General features: G+C 42.5%; 1 protein-coding gene across 1 annotated transcript; it reads right to left on the bottom strand.

The window, feature by feature from the left end:
- Positions 1–409: 409 nt before the first annotated feature.
- pctp (phosphatidylcholine transfer protein) lies at positions 410–20,091 on the bottom strand. Its single transcript, XM_060904320.1, has 6 exons — positions 19,955–20,091; positions 17,840–17,957; positions 6,593–6,672; positions 6,296–6,467; positions 3,278–3,345; positions 410–3,192 (listed from the first exon to the last, which is right to left on the bottom strand). Exons 1-6 carry the CDS (start codon positions 20,081–20,083, stop codon positions 3,115–3,117), a joined length of 645 nt encoding a protein of 214 aa, XP_060760303.1. The 5' UTR covers positions 20,084–20,091; the 3' UTR covers positions 410–3,114.
- Between the last annotated feature and the right edge of the window lie 733 nt (positions 20,092–20,824).

Genomic DNA, 20,824 nt, shown 5'->3' with positions numbered 1-20,824 from the left:
AAAAGTAAAGTCACATGTACATGGACTGGCATTTAATGTTGTATTTGTTCCTTTCTATTTGTTTTTTGTCTGTTCATATTATTTTTGGGGGAGTAAAGTCAGTTTAAAAATGCCCTTAAATGCATAGGCCTATAGGCCAAGTTTAATGACCTTGAGGTTATCAGAGGTCATATGTCGTCTTACAAATTAAAAATGAATTCAGCACCCAAACATTTAACAAACAAGGCCATTTGCTAACTTCATTAATCATTTTAGTACATTTCATTCCTTAGAAAGCTGAGAAACTGGGTTCAGCTGAGACGTTTACAGGCCCAAAGTTCAATGACCTCTAGAGGTCAACAGAGGTCAGATAGAGCTCGGCATATTGCAGATTTGAATTCGGCACACCCAAATTGACAAAATAAGACTGTTTGCCGACTTTGTCTCAAAAATGCCTTTGGGTGTCTCAATTCTGGATTTTGGTACCAGTCTATATCAGAATCTGGGATGACAGAAAAAAAAAAAAAAAAAGGGTTCTACTTTGAAATAAAGTGGATTACAGGAACATTTACATCCATTTCAAATACACATTCTGAAACATCACTGTTTTCTATGGATAGCTCCTGAGCAGTGACTTTTTTTTGCTTCATTATGAGGAAATATTTCAGTGTTCAAGCCCAGCCTCACACAGCTCCAGTGCAAAATTGAAAAAAGAAGCAAAAAACATCCCGATAAACTCCATTTGCAGAAAGAAGAACATCATACATACAGTGTACAGCAGATTTTTCCTGAACTGCCCCTTTAAACAAAACCTTAATTCATCTCGTACAAAATTCAGCATCATACCGTGATTAACCTTAAAACCATTCATTTAAAATAAAAAATATTCTCCAGTGTACACCATAACATTTCTCATAGATACATTAGCATGCTCCTAAACAAAGTGCACCGTATTCCCATCTCTCCATCATGGAGCGATTTCAGTATTAACCATGGGTTAGAGTTTTCTTAAAAGATAAAATAATAATTCAGGGGAGTTTAAAAGTACAGCATGGAGTGGAACAGTGTAGAAATGAGTCCGGCTGGGTTAGAAACCTCCTGGATCTTCAATCAGTTGAGTGTGAGATCAGGGACGGAACAGAGGGGCTCAGGGTGGACATCGACAAATATTACTCACCACGGTATTTTAGCACTTTTAGAAAACAAACGATCCGAATTTGCTCACATTTGGTACAATAGAGAGAGAATTTCACAATCATTCCATGGTTGAACAGAGAGACAGACAGACAGCCTTCCTTCCTTTAGTAGTATAGATTTCATCCATGTGAACGTCAGCAATATCACATACAGCCAGCAGGGGGAGCTGCTCTATATGCTCTCAGGACTACAGCGATGCATGAAACAGTGCCTCAGTGCCTCACAGGGAGGTCTAACAAGACAGAGAGGCATCAAGGACCATCCAAAACAGATTGAAATCTCGTTTCCTGTCTTCTCAGAAGCCTTCAAGGTGCCCCAGCTGAAGTTACACTGATGTATCCTCGATGTTGGATATTACCCAGTAATGTGTGATGGGGGGGGAAGATGGCAGAACAAACTTCTTGGCAGAAAAGTGCAAGCTTTTTTGCTTAGGTTTTTGAAAAGTTTACCAAGAAAAACACTACACTCACTCACACTCTCTCTCTCTCTCTCTCTCTCAAAACCTCGTGACTGTAACCAAAAGGATTAGTTGCGATTTGATTTGCGAGGCAGCTGTTAGCCAACTAGCTCCTGTTTGGTGTAGCTATACAGCGTGCTGATGTCACATGTTACCGTCAACGTGACTGTAAAAGCAGTTTAAAGTCGTGGCGAAATGTGTAACAGGAGTCTGAATGAAAACGAGCCGCTACATTACGTCACATCGCATCACAGCGATGTTTTTTTTTACACTTAGATTTGGGAGAATTTGAGGAAATAAAATGACTCGAAAATAGCTGCAGGGTTTCAGAGAATAAAGGCACTGGTGCTGATCCTGGTGTGTGGTGTAATATTTGTGGATAAACTACAGATTTTTCTGCCTTTCCTTATCAGATACACATTACTGCCCCCTACTGGACAGGAGCGCTAACTCGCACTGATCTCTGGAGTGTAATTAGTGTTTATTTCATCTCATCTCATTATCTGTAGCCGCTTTATCCTGTTCTACAGGGTCGCAGGCAAGCTGGAGCCTATCCCAGCTGACTACGGGTGAAAGGCGGGGTACACCCTGGACAAGTCGCCAGGTCATCACAGGGCTGACACATAGACACAGACAACCATTCACACTCACATTCACACCTACGCTCAATTTAGTCACACCAGTTAACCTAACCTGCATGTCTTTGGACTGTGGGGGAAACCGGAGCACCCGGAGGAAACCCACGCGGACACAGGGAGAACATGCAAACTCCACACAGAAAGGCCCTCGCTGGCCCTGGGGCTCGAACCCAGGACCTTCTTGCTGTGAGGCGACAGCGCTAACCACTACACCACCGTGCTGCCTGTTTATTTCATCACTGTGATAATGCTAATTAACTCTGGCACAGTGGGAGAATTTTTACTGCTGGTGGAAAGGCAAAAAAAAAAAAAAGTATACACATGACTGCGAGTAACAATCAGGACTTTAAATAAAAGGTCTCAAGTCTGTAGAGGAGTCCTGTTTTATAAGCGCACATAAGCAGGAACATGTTCCACGGGACCACATGCTAAACAAACCAAAAAATAAATGAATAAATAAATAAGGACTTGTGTAGAATGGAGAAGAAAGCGTAAGGAGATCAACACCACGTGCAGTGGGCATTTAGTGTCACGTGACTGTGGAGCTCGTGTGCTGATGAACAGACCCAATCTTCAGAAATAATCAATTATCTAATACAAGCGTTTTAGACGAAAAGGCTCCAAATTCACTGAAGGAACAACGTCGTCATGATGTAATGTTCCAGCGAGAAGCTCGAACAGCAGGTCATGACCGCGGTACAGCTCGCGTTTTTCTTCCAACAGTCATATCGTTAAAAGCCCTGATTAAGTGTAACTGGCCCTGAACGTGGATATTCTTCATGATTAGGATACGAGAGATGAAGACAGAGAGGAGAGAGGGATAACGGGAGGTCAGAGTGCACTTCACTTCCTGTTCTTGCAGTAGTTTGTGTATTTACTGCAGGCGTCCTTCAAGTCCTTCAGAAAGCCTGGGACTCCGGTCTGCTCACAGAAACACAGCCATCAACATCAGCCTCGATCCAAGTTACGTGGCTTTTAAGCATGTTTTTATCCTAAAGCTGCTTACCTTCGCTGCCCAGTTGATGAGCCACATTGGGAGGTTCCCTCCAGGATTGTCAAAGTAGTTCATAAAGACTAAAAGAAAGAAAGAAAGATTAAAGTGGGTGATCGAGGTCGCTCAAAACAACAGAAACTCGCTGTAGCATCTTCGTCGCCCCCTGCTGGTTTACCTTCCCCCTCCCACTTTCTAATTCGACTAAACGTTTCGTGAAGGCGAAACTAAAGTTTGATGTCTTGATGCCGTCTCCGTGTCGCCCCCTACAGGAGCACGACATCATTAAACGCCGATGAAGAGAAACTTCAACTAAAAGCAGGTGATTCTGTAAACTCGGCTGTCCAGTTCCAGCTTCACCTCAGACTGTAATGGTGATGATACACGGGGCAACTTTTTGGGCAATGTTGCTGGGCAATTGCGTTTTGACTCTTTTCTATTGAGATTGGGCAACATTGTTTCTTTCTGAATGGTTTTGATAATCTCTGGCAACTTTTTGAGATAAGCCAATCAGAACGCGAGTATCAAGTCACGTGACCTCCGGTGAGGTTCGGATCAGAAATTTCAAACAAATATGGCGGCCGCTCAGTTTCAGTGGAGTGAAGAGATGGAGAGACTCCTCATCTGTTTTTACGCCGGTAAGTTATTTTAATATTCTATATGGAGGAATTTACCTCACCAAAGCTCTAAAAAACAACAGACAGCTTGATTAAATGGTCACAGCAAAAATTAAGACATCAATTTTTTTTTTTAGCTAACTGTAAACTGCCGTTGCCCATTGTTAGTTGCCCTGAGTCTCACCTAGTTGCCCGTTGCCAGCAACATTGCTCGGCAACATTGCCCAAAAAGTTGCCCCGTGTATCATCACCATTAGAAAGCACTGACACTGGAGACTCCTTCCACAGCTCTCCTTACAGTACACTTCATCATCCCTGGGAACGAGCCGTTACTATAGAAACCAGAACATTAGAACAAGTGCATTAATATAAACCTGCGCTACAGTCAGAGCTGCGGGATTTATAGTGTACGCATCTGTATTTGTTTCATATCCTGCGTTTACCTTTCGCTTGGCATTACTGTCGCCATGGTTACCACAAGAGAAAAAGGGGGTTTTAAAGTGCTGATGACACGTTTTTGACATCTTTGGCGATGTTTTATAACATAAAAAGTAATTCCCGATGATCCATATATTAATTCACGAAGGCGCCTATTTTACAAGTTATGATAAACGCGGCTATTTGGGCAAATTTGACAGGGCTGCAGCACCCAGGAGACGAAAGAGGAGGAGGAGGGGCTATATGACGTCAGCGAAAGAACCTTCCTCCTAACTTACCAGTTTGTTGTTGATGCGGCAGGTGTTCAGTTTATCATTATTAGTATTTTTTATTAGAGACATTATTTTATGTACTTCGCGTTGTGTTGCTGGCTTTTGCTCCAAAACCCACAAGGATGGGGTAAGTTTATTCAAGTTTCCCAGAGATCCCGAGCTGCATGCGAAGTGGGTGAGGCAAGTCAGGCACACTCGTGACAAGTGGGAGCCCTCACCAACATCCGTCCTGTGCTCTGAACACTTCGATTTGGATGGTTTTGACACCCTTCCCAGCTTAAAAGAATCTCTTGGGTGTGCAGTTCAGCACAAACGTGTGCTGCTACCATCAGCAGTGCCTACAGTATTCCGGAGGGGGTCTACTCGTAGCTATGCCGGATCCAGCAGTCGCCTGGGACAAGGCGACTCCTCCAAAGACTCCTCCTGTCAGAACATGTGTTGAGAAACGACATAAGATAAAGGTACGTAGAGCTATAGAGTGCTCCAACATGATGCTAAAAATAGTAACCATGCGGTCTGCGCAGCCATCTTGGAAGTCACTCGCTCCAGAGCGCTCATAGATTACACATCATAGAGTACACATTCATGATAATCATAAAGTCGGCATGATAGTTATGTATTTGCTTGTGAAAGCTTGTGGCTTTCATGTAACTGCCGCCTAGCAACGAGAGGCAAAGGGTAAAGAGGGTAGGCTATCATAGATTCTATTCGGAAGAGATCAACACATGATTGCTTAAAAATTAGGTATTTTAACAATTTGCATCTGTTTTGTGATTATCGTGACACTTGTGTGTTATATAGAACTGTATGTCTTATCAGCACATCGAGGATCTTCCACCGGAGGCTTTAGCAAGTACTCGTAGCAGCACTACACTTTACCCTTTGCCATGCGTTGTTAGGGAACGGTAGCAAGTACCCCGATGACCGACTTCAAGAATATGTAGAAAAAATTTAGAAATTATACTTTCGGGGGCGTCGTGGCTCAGGTGGATAAGGCGCCATACCATAAATCCAGGTTCGATTCCGGCCCGAGGTCATTTCCCGATCCCTCCCCGTCTCTCTCTCCCGCTCATTTCCTGTCTCTACACTGTCCTATCCAATAAAGGTGAAAAAAGCCCAAAAAATATCTTTAAAAAAAAAAAAAATTATACTTTCCAAAAGTCATTTGAGCTTAGTGTATTGCATTTCCATTTATACTGTAGGTTCTTGCTGATGTTTTTGCGGAGTATGACGCAGCTGCAGAGTTTGTATGTACTAGTTGTGAACATTCACATTATTATCAATCTCATTTATTTAAAATCAGATAAAATCATGCCATCATGATCACTGCTTAAAGTACCAGTATTTGGTTGTTGAAGAGCTAGCACTAGAGAGTTCACCGGCGTTTTCATGCACCATTTCCATTGAGTAGAACAGCCAGTGAACCGCAGCGTGTTCTTCCGCTGACGTCACAGCATGGCCGCGAGCCACGGACCCAGTTTTCTTGCGCTGTGCAATTAAAAGTTGGATATTCGCGTAACAGCTTCTTTTCACGTAATTATAACAGAAATCTAACATGTTTGCCATGTTGTACAGTTTATTTAAGAAATTGCATAGAGTCATGTTCGTGTCATCAGCACTTTAAGGTCATGTGATTATCAGAGATTCAGACAAGCAGAAATGAACAGCAGCGTGTGTGTATTTTATATATTATATTATATATCTACGTTTAGTGCCCTGGGCTCCATCGGTCTCCATGGCGACGGTCTGCTTGTAGTCCTTCACCCTGATCACGCTGGACTTTTCAGGGCACCAAGACACGGCCGAGCTCCTGGCCAGCACCACCCAGATCCTCCTCCCATCCACCTGCAGGTCCCTGCGCTCCCGAATGTACACGTACTGAGGGGGACACGGTTAAGGAGGAGTAAAGTCTCTCTCTCTCTCACTCACACGCGCACGCACTCGCACGCACGCACACACACTCAAGTCAGTGCTATGAGTAATGAGGGGTGTGTTGAGGATACGTCCCTGTTAGACAGGGGAAAGGGATATTTCACCTCCCAGTAAATCACCTTCTGTCCATCATAGTCTTGCTCATAGAGCGCTGTGGGAGGGGGAAAAAAAAAGTTAATAAATAAATAAATAAATAAATAAATAAATGACACATTGACTACAGAAAACATCTGCACTGATGAACTTTCATGAACATCACCACCTTAAAAGGTTGATCATATATTCAGCTGGACTTTACAGGGTTAAAGTCTCTCTCTCTCACACACACACACACACAGCTGGAGATGATCAGAGAGGAAGTACGCTCCACATGGGCGCAGTGTTACAGCCTGATTGTTTCATTGTTGTACGACATAAATCACGAGGGGGAATGTTGTGACACGCATGTGTACGGTTTTATACACACTGCTGTTTAGTGTGTAACAAACAATACACATTCAAACACACTCACAGACACACACACACAGACAGACATAGCTTGTTTGCATTTACAGGAAATCCCCACCTCTGTCTCGTTTTGCAAACTAAGAGAGAGAGAAAAAAAAATTTGGCACTGAAATATACATTAAAGAGATCTCACACACACAAACACAGCCATCAATTTATCCTCAGCATCAAAATCAAACCTACAGTTTAGAATTAAAGAAAAGAAAAGCAGTCCTGTCCTCATCCACCTGAACGACAGTCAGCCCTCAGGTCAGCTGCAAACGCACAGAAATAAAATGTTACTTACAACCCCGATGCCAAAAAAGTTGGGACAAGGTACAAATTGTAAATAAAAACGGAATGCAATAATTTACAAATCTCAAAAACTGATATTGTATTCACAATAGAACATAGACAACATATCAAATGTCGAAAGTGAGACATTTTGAAATTTCATGCCAAATATTGGCTCATTTGAAATTTCATGACAGCAACACATCTCAAAAAAGTTGGGACGGGGCAATAAGAGGCTGGAAAAGTTAAAAGGTACAAAAAAGGAACAGCTGGAGGACCAAATTGCAACTCATTAGGTCAATTGGCAATAGGTCATTAACATGACTGGGTATAAAAAGAGCATCTTGGAGTGGCAGCGGCTCTCAGAAGTAAAGATGGGAAGAGGATCACCAATCCCCCTAATTCTGCACCGACAAATAGTGGAGCAATATCAGAAAGGAGTTCGACAGTGTAAAATTGCAAAGAGTTTGAACATATCATCATCTACAGTGCATAATATCATCAAAAGATTCAGAGAATCTGGAAGAATCTCTGTGCGTAAGGGTCAAGGCCGGAAAACCATACTGGGTGCCCGTGATCTTCGGGCCCTTAGACAGCACTGCATCACATACAGGCATGCTTCTGTATTGGAAATCACAAAATGGGCTCAGGAATATTTCCAGAGAACATTATCTGTGAACACAATTCACCGTGCCATCCGCTGTTGCCAGCTAAAACTCTATAGTTCAAAGAAGAAGCCATATCTAAACATGATCCAGAAGCGCAGACGTCTTCTCTGGGCCAAGGCTCATTTAAAATGGACTGTGGCAAAGTGGAAAACTGTTCTGTGGTCAGACGAATCAAAATGTGAAGTTCTTTGGGGGCGTCGTGGCTCAGGTGGTTAAGGCGCCATACCATGAATGCGGGCGACCCGGGTTCGATTCCGGCCCGAGGTCATTTCCCGATCCCTTCCCGTCTCTCTCTCTCCCGCTCATTTCCTGTCTCTACACTGTCCTATCCAATAAAGGTGCAAAAAGCCCAAAAAAATATCTAAAAAAAAAAAAAAATGTGAAGTTCTTTATGGAAATCAGGGACGCCGTGTCATTCGGACTAAAGAGGAGAAGGACAACCCAAGTTGTTATCAGTGCTCAGTTCAGAAGCCTGCATCTCTGATGGTATGGGGTTGCATTAGTGCGTGTGGCATGGGCAGCTTACACATCTGGAAAGACACCATCAATGCTGAAAGGTATATCCAGGTTCTAGAGCAACATGTGCTCCCATCCAGACGACGTCTCTTTCAGGGAAGACCTTGCATTTTCCAACATGACAATGCCAAACCACATACTGCATCAATTACAGCATCATGGCTGTGTAGAAGAAGGGTCCGGGTACTGAACTGGCCAGCCTGCAGTCCAGATCTTTCACCCATAGAAAACATTTGGCGCATCATAAAACGGAAGATACGACAAAAAAGACCCAAGACAGTTGAGCAACTAGAATCCTACATTAGACAAGAATGGGTTAACATTCCTATCCCTAAACTTGAGCAACTTGTCTCCTCAGTCCCCAGACGTTTACAGACTGTTGTAAAGAGAAAAGGGGATGTCTCACAGTGGTAAACATGGCCTTGTCCCAACTTTGAGATGTGGTGTTGTCATGAAATTTAAAATCACCTAATTTTTCTCTTTAAATGATACATTTTCTCAGTTTAAACATTTGATATGTCATCTATGTTCTATTCTGAATAAAATATGGAATTTTGAAACTTCCATATCATTGCATTCCGTTTTTATTTACAATTTGTACTTTGTCCCAACTTTTTTGGAATCGGGGTTGTATTATTCTGTCTCAAGAAGCTCAACATCTCATGGTGTATCATACTGAACTTCTGCTCTGCCTTCACTGTGACATCCTCCATCAGAACCTGCCTCCTTGCTTTCTAACACCAGGTCTGAGGAGATCATCTGCTCTTGGCTCCCATCACTAACTGCCCTGTTCACCACCGGGGCAAAGAGCACAGCTGGAAATATCTCTGCTGACTCCACCCACCCACACTTTTTCACCAAACCGCCATCACGGAGGAGCTTCGAGCCCATCTCCAGCCACACCACACTCCATCTCCACAGGTTCCTGTCCCAGAGAACCCCAGCACGCAGGCCAAGTTCGTTTACATGGGCACACGTCCACATCTGGACTTTTCTCCTTGCATTTTTGCCCTCGAGTTGTTTCTGACTGCAGGATCTGGGACATGTTTCGACTTTGTGCGTGCGTGTTCCCTTTTTCATCCCTATCGTAGCAATTTATAAAAGAAACACCCGCAGTGAAACACTGAAAAATAAATAGATTTAAAAAAAGTTTGAGTTGCAGCTGTTTTATGACTAATTTCTTTTTTTATCCACACAAATGGTCACCTGTGCAGTGTTTTGTTTTTTATTTATCACATTAGGAGTTGCTACACACACCGCTAACACGAGCACAGGGTGAGGAACTCGACTACACACGGACACACCTTCGTCACACCCTTTACCTGTGCAACGCTTCGAGAAGGTTCCAGAAAGACACTACAAGACAAAAAGGCAGCAAGGAGTCATTTTCACAGCTCAGAGTGAGGCAGCGGAATGAGACGCCACACAGCGCAGGAGAAACAGTCAAACAGTAGATTTGGGATGTTATTTAGTACACCGGCATTTTGCTAAAAAACAAATGTGATGTCAAGCCCATGATCTTACAGTAACAGACTTCTTATAAAATTACTACATCATAAATCACACGATACGACACATCGAGCAAGAAGCTTTCTCCATTCAGCTCACAGTTTATTTTTATTTATATTATATATATATTTAAAAAAAAAGCTATTCTACGAAATCGAGTCGCACATGAGCTGATAGCGCTATAATCCACGTACAAGATTGAGTGGAATAACGGTTTTACTGGCTCCACAGTCACTGGATTTTGAGAAACATTTCTATTTTTTGCAAATGCAATAAATAACTTTATACAAAACTTCTGACAAAATCATTTCCGCTTAGAATATAAACAAACCGGCGAAATAACAGGAGCAATTTGTTAAAAATGCAATAATTCTTGAAAAAAAAAAAGTTCTTACCATCAAACACTTTCCATATTTTGTTGCTTTTTTTGTATTTTTTGGGGTTTTGTTTTCGAGTAGAGTTTTTATTTCATCCTCGGTTGGTTCAGCAACACGCTCCGCCATTTTGTTTTTCTCTACTCATGGTATACGAGCTGATATCCGAGTCGTAGAGTAGCCAATCAGATCGTGCGACTGCTCGTATCCAGTGAAATTATAATATAATCTGTTACAGGTGATTTTTGAAATCAGATGATTTTAGATTTACCTCGGTGAATTAAGCCAGGATCTCACTGGGCTGCGACAGCTCGCGAACGTCATTCACGAGAGAGTTTCAAAAGTGTCTTGAAACATTCGCGGGGCTTCTCAATTTCCTTGCATGAGTCGCAAAGTGTCGCTCCTTCATTGCTGAAATTTTGAACATGTTCAAAAAATTCGTGCGACACAATTTCTCTCAAAATAGCCGCAAATGCATCGCTGGTGTCGCAAAGCCGTCACGAACCCTTCTCAAGTCAGTTTCCGTGAGGCTTCCTCTACTTCCCTGCCTGCCGAGGGAAAGCCGAGCTGCGACAGCCTGCGACTCGTTGGAGACACAATTGCGGTAAAATATGCGAATATCAATTCAGTGTGATTCCAAGTGAAAATTGTCGTTAATTCACATTTTATCGCAATTGTTGTGTCTCCAACTAGTCGCGGGCTGTCGCAGCCCAGTGAGGTACTACCCTTAGAACGACATTTTTAAAAGGGATTTTTTTTTTTGGGGGGGGGGGGTCCTCGTTTAAAATAAATAAATAAAATTTTTTAAAAAAGTGGGGTGGAGGATTTTTTTAGGGGGTTAATAAAAGAATGAGAACACTTCCATAACCACTCTATTCCCCTTTTCCCCCCCCCTTCATTTCTCACTCACCCCTTTATATCTTCTACCTCTCTACACACTATTATACTTCTATACACATCTTTCGTCTGAGTTAATTTGCTTTTTTTACCTCCATTTTTATCCCCCAGCATATAATGCAGGGATGCAGCCATCACTCCATCAATCTGTTTAGAAACATTAGTTTCTGGAGCATAACTCAAACTATAAGGAATTTTTTTCATGAAACCTGACCGTTATGTTCAGTGACTCGGAGTTGTGCCTTTTGACATTTCGGTGATTTCCATTTTTTCCGTATTTCCATGGCAACCAATTCAACTTAGAGTGGGGTTTCATGTGGGGGCTGGGGGTGGAGAGTTCCCTCATCTCCTGATGATTCTTGTTTACTGTCCTTGCTGGGAATCGAACTCAGGACCTTCCACTTTGACATCCACCACTTTACCACTTTTCGGTTGCAACGATTGTACTAAACCATTATATTATTCATCGATTCATTTCTCTAACGACATTCTACTTATTTAAGCTCAAGCATTTCAAGAATCTTCAGACTTGACAATATGGCGGACGGTGAAGGTGAAACCAGTGAGCGAGTGTGTTGTAGTTCTGAAACATTCCACCAACAGCAAAATGAAAAGAGATGAAAAAAGAGGAATAGTAAGTGAACACATCTGGATGAGTTTTTAAATGACAAAATTGTAAACTGGCTCTAAAACAAAAGCCGCCAATCGAACCTTGCGACGAGAGAAAAGAACAAATGGAGGGCTGATGGTGAAAGACTATTAACCAACGATAATAAGCAGCGGTCTCAAAAGTAGCCGGTCACCGGCGGCAAATCACCGGCTATGGCTTGTTATGCCGCCGGCTATTGTCAGTCGAGTCACAAAATTTAATATTAAATATTTCTGACAGCCAAAAAAAAAAAAGTTGTGAACGTAAATTACATCCACTATGTCATGTATGGGGGCGGCACGGTGGTGTAGTGGTTAGCGCTGTCGCCTCACAGCAAGAAGGTCCTGGGTTCGAGCCCCGTGGCCGGCGAGGGCCTTTCTGTCTGGAGTTTGCATGTTCTCCCCGTGTCCGCGTGGGTTTCCTCCGGGTGCTCCGGTTTCCCCCACAGTCCAAAGACATGCAGGTTAGGTTAACTGGTGACTCTAAATTGACCGTAGGTGTGAATGTGAGTGTGAATGGTTGTCTGTGTCTATGTGTCAGCCCTGTGATGACCTGGCGACTTGTCCAGGGTGTACCCCGCCTTTCGCCCGTAGTCAGCTGGGATAGGCTCCAGCTTGCCTGCGACCCTGTAGAAGGATAAAGTGGCTACAGATAATGAGATGAGATGTCATGTATGTCCGTTGCCGCGTCAACTGTGTTTACATCCTCGACACGAATGCAGCCATTACTGCTGCCCGTGTTGCCAGATTGCGCATTTTCCCGCCCAATTTGGGCGGTTTTAAGTGCATTTTGGCGGGTTTTGAACATATTTTGGGCTGTAAAACGTCAGCAGTATCTGGCAACATATTTTTACTTAATACAAGAAATTAATGGATGCCAACGTTTTTGCCAAAATGGTATTTTATTTTCCATTGTTTAGGCAGCTTCAGCATCATACTGTGAGATCCTGTTCAAATTTGTTTTTTTTTTCTTCTATGAAGCCTGAGCCATTTATTTTATTAGTTTATAATTATTGTTTAATTTAGTCTTCAGGAGAGACTGCCTGCACACAGCACTAGTATTAATAGTTTTTTTTTTCTTACATGAAAGCTGAGGCATTTATATTATATTTTAAGGTAACTTCATGTTGTGCTGTGAGGTTCTCTGCACTTTAACTTTTGAACCAACAGGTGCATTTGGATAAGTAAAGCCTATTTTTCTGCATTTTTGTAGTCCTGGTAATCTTTTATATTGGTAAAGTTGTTTATAGGCCCATTTCTCAGTGTCTTTTTTTTAATCAATAGTTTTTCAGTAATAACTTAATATTTAACATATCACTCAATTTTAAACAAACCCCGCACCTCCCCCATAGTCTCCAAAATTTGTGGGAAACACTGGCGTGCGTAACAACGCTAATCAAGCTTAAGCTAGACGACCCGCCTCAAATACCCGTCGTACTTGCATCTCTCTCATATATATACACACATACATACGTGCACGCTTTGCGTGCATTATGTCTGCCGCTGGCAGACATTTTACCATTTTGCACCCTGCTGTAAATTATTTGTACCCTGCTATTCTCCCAAACTTTGAAGCCCCTGAATAAGGTCATTCCAAAGAAGAACCTCCATAAAAACACAGCACAGTCGCCCAGCGAGGAAGAGATCAAACTGAAATCTGTGGAGAACTTGGCCTCGATTTTGCAAGACAGTCAAAATATTTGTCTCCGTTTGTTCTCCTCATGAAGAGTGAAAGGCTGTTACGAGCCACGCTAAACAGAAAATCCAGGAACCAATTCAAGCATCTGGATTTCGGAGTCATTTACAAAGTTGACCTCATGGATATTAAAAAAATAATAAATTCCATGTAATTGTAAAAACAAAACAATCAGCACTGGATTTTCCATGCAGTTGATCATGACTGAGTTTTCTTGGCTGCATCCTCGGCATTGGAGAGAAGCACGAGGAGAGGTGGAGAGCCTGAGCAGTTTACACTGCCAGTTTGGTTTTCCTGCAAAACTCCACAGAGATAATGAGGAAAGAATTTCAAAACGAGCTTATGAAATCAAACATGTCCATGGAGTCCTAAGAAAACCATCCACACGTGGTCTTATAGAAAGGCACAGCACTTTCCGTACTGTAAAACAGAATATCCGGAATATTCCACAAGGGAAAAAAAAAAAAAGTCTACGAGAAACCCAGTGGTGAGCAGTACTGAGGGAAGCTGCTTATAGGGAAAATAAAGATTGTTGTGAATGAAGCAACAAAAGAAACACCTTATAAAGGAGTCTTTGGTGTTCCTGATACAGCTCCAGATGGAGATGTTCAAATTAACGAGAGTATTGAACACGATGAGGAGAGTTCAACAGGTCAGCGCAGGTAATTCTGCAAATTCTTATTTGGATCGTGGTACTGATTATTTGTACTTGTAGGGCATTCCTCAAAAGATAACCGCGAAGACATGGATCAGAAGGAAGAAACTGAAGAGAAAGGTGAACCAAGAACGTTGAGAAGACTTCGAGAGCAAATGGAGGAAATACAACTATAAAAATAAAACAACAAATCCTGTGTCCGAAATCGCTCCCTACTCACTATATAGTCAGGACGCCATTTTGTAGCGCTGTCCGAAACGATACTGAGGATTATTTACACCCTATATAGTGCACTCATAGTATCCCACAATGCATCATGAAAAGTAGTGTACAACTGATGGTCACTAACCAAGCAATATATCCCATCATGCACTGCGGTCACGCTGAAAGAAATCAAATTAAAAGTCTCAAATGTGATTTAATAAAAGGCAGCGGCGAAGAAGAAAGTATTCAGCCTTGATTTAAAAGAACTGAAAGCTGCAGGTACTTTGTAATGATTGTGGGAAATGCGCTCAGTATAATATGGATTTATCACAAAAACACACGCATGTATTTATTATTTTGAAACCCACCAGCCGACTGATCTGGCACGTTTTAATTTTGCAATAGTAACGATGTAAATAATGGTGAGATGGAGTAGTGTCCAAAAGCTTTTTTTCATTTTACCAATGAGCTCACTGTATAGTCCTCTATAGAGTAATTCCCTATATAGTGAGTCGTGAACAAGTTTGTGGTTTCAGACACGGGAAAAAAAAAAAAATCTGTCCCTTAAACGGTCAACCGATTTGTAAGAATAAAAACTGAAAGCTGACAAAAACCACTTTCCATCCCAATATGTTACTTGGTAAAATAGTGGAATAAGATGAAGGCTTTGCAAAAGTAGTAACACAATTTGGAATAATAAACACATGGATAACGCCGAATAGAATAAAAAATAAATAAATAAATAAAAATTCCATGAGAACGTACTATAACCAGAATGTCAGGGGTGTAGGAGCTCATCTGGCCTGCCATCAAACCAACCATGATGACCAAAACATCAAACAGAACTGAAATGTGATGCGAGAGAGAGAGAGAGAGAGAGAGAGAGAGAGAGAGAGAGAGGACAAACCTCCACCACTAACTGTTTACAACAGGAACATCAACAAAGGACTCAATTTTGTTCCCCGAGTGAAGATCGACCCAAAACATCTATCAGAACTGAAGTCCCAAAACTTAAGGTGACCTCATTAGCAGTTCGTTAGCAAAACATTGGCAATACAATGAGCAAGTGTTGTTCAGAAGGTCGAGTTCTTTCAAATGAAACAATCAGAACTGAAATCCATTGAGAACTGAAAATAAACAAATTGTTTCAGCAGTAACTTTTTCAGCAGTTTGTGCTCCAGGAGCTCTTCTGCACACGATAAAAGGTTAATAATAAAAAAAAAATAATAATAATAATAATTCTCCTATAGTTTTTAGGATGCTATTTCACACGAAGAATCCCTCTGGGCCGAGTTATGTTGCTACGACTTTTGGTGCTGATCTGGATCACTGATCTGGAATGATCCATGAAAAACAGGATTTTTCTCCTCACTAAGTGTCATTCTGTATCTCCTACCATTTCAGATCTATAGGGTTCAGTGACCAGACATCCCAGTTTGTAAGAATTCGAGCAAATCACCATGACTTTAGTCACACTATCTATCTATCTATCTATCTATCTATCTTAGTTTGTGTTTTGTTTTCTTTAGTTGTCTCGGTGTCTGATGCTATACTCGTGTTCAAGAGGAATAAAACACATCTACACCCGTCAGAGACTCTCTGCTGCTGTTCTTAATGCCAAGGGCTGCTACAGTGTTAGTAAATAATCCCATGTTATTTAAGTAAGTGCTGGGTTTAAAAAAAAAATTTTTATATAATATAAATATATATATATAAAATGGAAATAAAGATACAAATGTCACTGTGCAGTGGTTGTGTTTGAGATACATTGCCTTGCACTTATGATCAGGTTTCATGTAGTGCTACACGTGTGTACAGACATCGTTCAATCGCAAAAGCCATCAAAGATCAGGTTGAGGCTTTACCATATTCTCTTTAGTCTGGAGCTCCAGGACTGTCACATACCTACATGTCGAGGTTTTCTTCCCATTCAGCTTTCACACTGTTGATCTCTCAACTTCACTATTCTATTCAAATCACTAACATCAAGCTCATCATCTGACATCCTTACAGGACGTCCACCAAGCTCGAGTAAGGAAATGTTCACAAAACATCTCAACTGAGGGGACACACCCCAGCTCCCAGCTTTTCCAGAAACTTCCCTCTGGGAAACACTTCAGGTCACTAAAACTAATCACCACAAGACACCGAAACAACAACAACAAACCAAGAGCTAGAACAATTAATGATCAACAAAGTCAGACAATCACGCACCTACTACTCTGGACTGTTTAAGATACTGCACTGACAGCACCATGAACACACACTACATAGGGCACTACACCCTGACTAGTGAGCTGCGAGTGCACTGAAGTTAGGTTGTGTTTCTGGTTTGGGGAGTGTCTAAGGTGTGATGTGTGTATCGACCTTTAGTGTCCTTTGTGCGTGTGCGCGCTGTGGAAAAATACAAGCATGAGCCAAGGATCAATTCAAAACGTAGGAACTCAGGACTGATGATCATTCAACCCATCACTCTTAAATCCAGGCACATTAACTAAACTCCATGTATCTGAGCAGAGTGAAGGAATGTTCTGGAATATTCTCTCCACAGCGGATCACCGTTAATCCGGAGAACACATCCAGTACAGGATTTTATCCCCTTTCTGAACCTTAAAGTGCATATCACGGGTAAATTCAGGAGCAAGATCAACATAATTCTCCTATTTTATATTAAACTTTGGTCAAATATCTGTCACATTTTGTGCAATTTTTTTTACCTTGCGCAATACCAGAAAAATTCAGTTGAAATCAAGCCGTTTGAGGCGAATTGGTCCGCCTCTGAAAAAACTTGGCATTTGGATTTCCTGGGAAACATTGATTTTCGTGACATCACCTGCGGGACGCCTCCCTCTGAATCCTACATCAGCGCTGGTTTGTTTATGAGAAAACGATCTGGTGGTTTTCTGCAAATTTCTTCAACGTTATCATGTAATTATTAAAATGGTTAACAGATGTATCGTAGGAGGGTGTAGCAACACCAATCTTGATGGGATTAGTACTCATCGTTTCACAAAAGACCAGACAATGAGAGAGAAATGGGAGCGCTTGGTGTACACAGGCTGTGCACTGAAACCATGCAAAGCTCGCACAGCCTGCTGGCGCTTCCGCAGGTGACGTCACGAATCTGGCTCCAGACTCCCTTGGGATTTTTCCAGATGCATTTTATTTTTTTCTGCTGTAGACAGATGGCCTTGTGCAAAATTACCCTTCTGGATGAGTGTGTAAAGGGACATACTTTCATGAAAAAAAAAAATAGATTTCAATGGATGGATGGATCAAAATCCACAGCATCAAGAAGGTCAGGGAACGCTTTACAAACGGACACTGTTACTTCACCCTTGTTTGAGAAACATCACTTGGTCTGACATTACCTTTGACATAAGAGTCCCACTGCTTCCTGTAGGCCAGATCCATGTAAACATCTGCACAGAGCTCTGGAGAACAGCTGGACAGCGTGCCGGACACTTTATACTCATAAAGACCCGTTTCCTTTGAACACAACAGGGGAGAGTAAAGATATAATGATCTCTAAACCCTATCAGTTAATGTTCAAACATCAGAACGGGAAAAATTGTGATCTCATATAGTGAAGTCTGACTGTCTTTCACTGTGGAATGGGTGTCGGTTTCAGCCAGATGAACTGGTTTGATCGACAATTCATGAAACATTGAATGAGCGACAGTTCTGTGGGTAGAAACAAACACCTTGTTGAGAAAAGAAGTCGGAGGAAAACGACCAGATTGGTTTTGGTTTGAGCTTTTATTTTTTGCCAAAAAGGCATACAGTAACTCATATAACCACACAACGGAACCTGTGCGTGAAGTGGTAGAGCCGTTGCACCAGGGCAATCCCACTTACTCACTCAGCCAGGGAGACCTTGACCCAGTGGCACAGAGAACCGTTATGTTCTGTACTCAAGTTTTGCACTCAAGTTTCCATCAATGAAGAGTTTATAACATCAACAAAACTGACTTCATGTTAAAACTGTTAATGTTATAGTCATGCTGTGTGTTGTTGCCCAAATGAGGATGGGTTCCCTTTTGAGTCTGGTTCCTCTCGAGGTTTCTTCCTCATGTCGTCTGAGGGAGTTTTTCCTTGCCACCGTCGCCACAGGCTTCATCATTGGGGATAGATTAGGGATAAAATTAGCTCATGTTTTAAGTTGTTCAAATTCTGTAAAGCTGCTTTGCGACAATGTTTATTGTTAAAAGCGCTATACAAATAAACTTGACTTATGTCTGGAGACATCCTGAGCTGCAGTGGATGACCAGGACTCTGCTCTCAGTGTTCCACAGCGCCTGCTGGAACCGCCTTCCTAGCCATTGAACCTTCCTGTTGGTTTCATCTCCCCAGGCACCAGTCTTCGCATGAAAATGGTAGGCAATCCTTAAGGGCCTCTGCATGCTCGTGCGACAAGGCTTTCGCAGATAGCTTTTCGCAGACAGTTGTAATTTATCGTTGAGCGGGGAGTAATACGCGTGCGCGATTATATTCACCGCCACAATGCAAGGGGGCGCAAAGTCGCTAGGAGTAGTTGGTGGGTGTGGTTAGTGGAGTGTTTATCCTCCGGTTACTTATAAATGACTAGAACTGGAGTCGTATAGATGTACGTACTTCCTCACTTCCTCGATCAACCGCTCTTCGTGCTGCTCCATCTTCGCTCGTGCTTTTAAAAATGGCAGCAGTGAAAACAAAACAAACCGGGAAAGTAGGGAAGCGGAAGTGCGTGTACAGCGGATGTAGAGTGGACCAATCAGAGCCCTCTTGTCTGCGAGGCTTCTGCGGTGGTCACAATTTTTGGGAGGTGCACGCAGAGCATCTGCGAAGGGGGGGGGGGCTACGCAGACGCCATCTGCGACACCATCTGCGAGGACTGCGTTGTCAGCATAAATTGGCCTTCACTCACCGAGGGTTCGAGACCCGTCGGTTACCCTCACCAGGTTTAGCCAGCCTGCCGAAGCTGCTGCATGCAAACAGTTACACTGGTGAGAGCCGGGCAACCATGGTGAGCAGAAAAGCATCTCAGCATCAACAAGCGAAGGCGCATAGTGACTTCAGTATACTATAAATATTGGAACACTGATCAAGAAAGAAAGAGTCATGTGACATTCAGATTCCTAACCCCTACATAGGTGCACTAAAGAGCCTTCCTGCACAGATCCAGCTGGCATGGAGGTTCCTGCTTGAGTGAGAAGTGCATTAAAGTAGTTATTATAGAAATTAATGAATTAAATTCTATCATGGTCAGTGAAAGATCCCACTGTTCACTCTGGAACTCATCAGACCAGTGTGCTCAGGCAGCATGAGTCACTTTCTGTGTCTGAACAGTGAAATGCGACCAGACACTCCTGAATCCTGAGATTCCAGTCCAGCTGGTTTCCAGTCACTCAGCCGACTGGGCAGCTGCTGCCTCTGACTGGGCTGGATCGAACACTCACTTCTACACCAATTCTGTCCCAAGACGCGGTTAATCTGGTTTTATTTACCTTGTCGTAAAGTCGGTATATCTTGATGCCCGCGTTCTCTGTGAAAAACTCCCATCCTCCCTCCAGCTGCAGCTCATCCAGCTCCTTCCACGCCGCCTGGAAATCCGCGTCGGTGAACTGCAGAGCCATGTTTTCAAATCGCGACACTTCCGGGTCACGTGACAAGTACCTGGCGCGACGTCTCTGCGTCATCACGCAGGGGGGCGGTTCTAGATCAGCTTGTTTCACTATTATGACCTTCCGGTATATTGCATTTTGCAGCACAGTGACAGAGAGATATTATATCAACCAAACAATACAATAATTTTAAAGTGTATAAAATAATTTCAAGTGACTTATCCAGTTCTTGCACATCAGATTAGATTAGATAGATCTTTATTGATCCCTTTGGGAGGGTTCCCTCAGGGAAATTAAAATTCCAGTAGCATCATTACAGGATAAACAGAGAATAGAAATAAATAAATAAATAAATAAAAGGTGGCACGGTGGTGTAGTGGTTAGCGCTGTCGCCTCACAGCAAGAAGGTTCTGGGTTCGAGCCCAGCGGCCGGCGAGGGCCTTTCTGTGCGGAGTTGACGCTAAATTGACCGTAGGTGTGAATGTGAGTGTGAATGGTTGTCTGTGTCTATGTGTCAGCCCTGTGATGACCTGGTGACTTGTCCAGGGTGAACCCCACCTTTCGCCCGTAGTCAGCTGGGATAGGCTCCAGCTTGCCTGAGACCCTGTAGAACAGGATAAAGTGGCTAGAGATAATGAGATGAGATGAGAAATTAATAAAAACTTCTAGATAAATTAAATTAGGTATTTGCAGATACAAATATAAAAAAGAATCAGATATGGGAGGGGAAGAAGTCCAACAGAAGAGATATTG

Source organism: Neoarius graeffei, chromosome 22, assembly GCF_027579695.1.
Source record: "Neoarius graeffei isolate fNeoGra1 chromosome 22, fNeoGra1.pri, whole genome shotgun sequence".
Taxonomy (NCBI): domain Eukaryota; kingdom Metazoa; phylum Chordata; class Actinopteri; order Siluriformes; family Ariidae; genus Neoarius; species Neoarius graeffei.
Note: the sequence above shows the minus strand (reverse complement) of the source record. Positions and strands in the feature narration are given on the sequence as shown.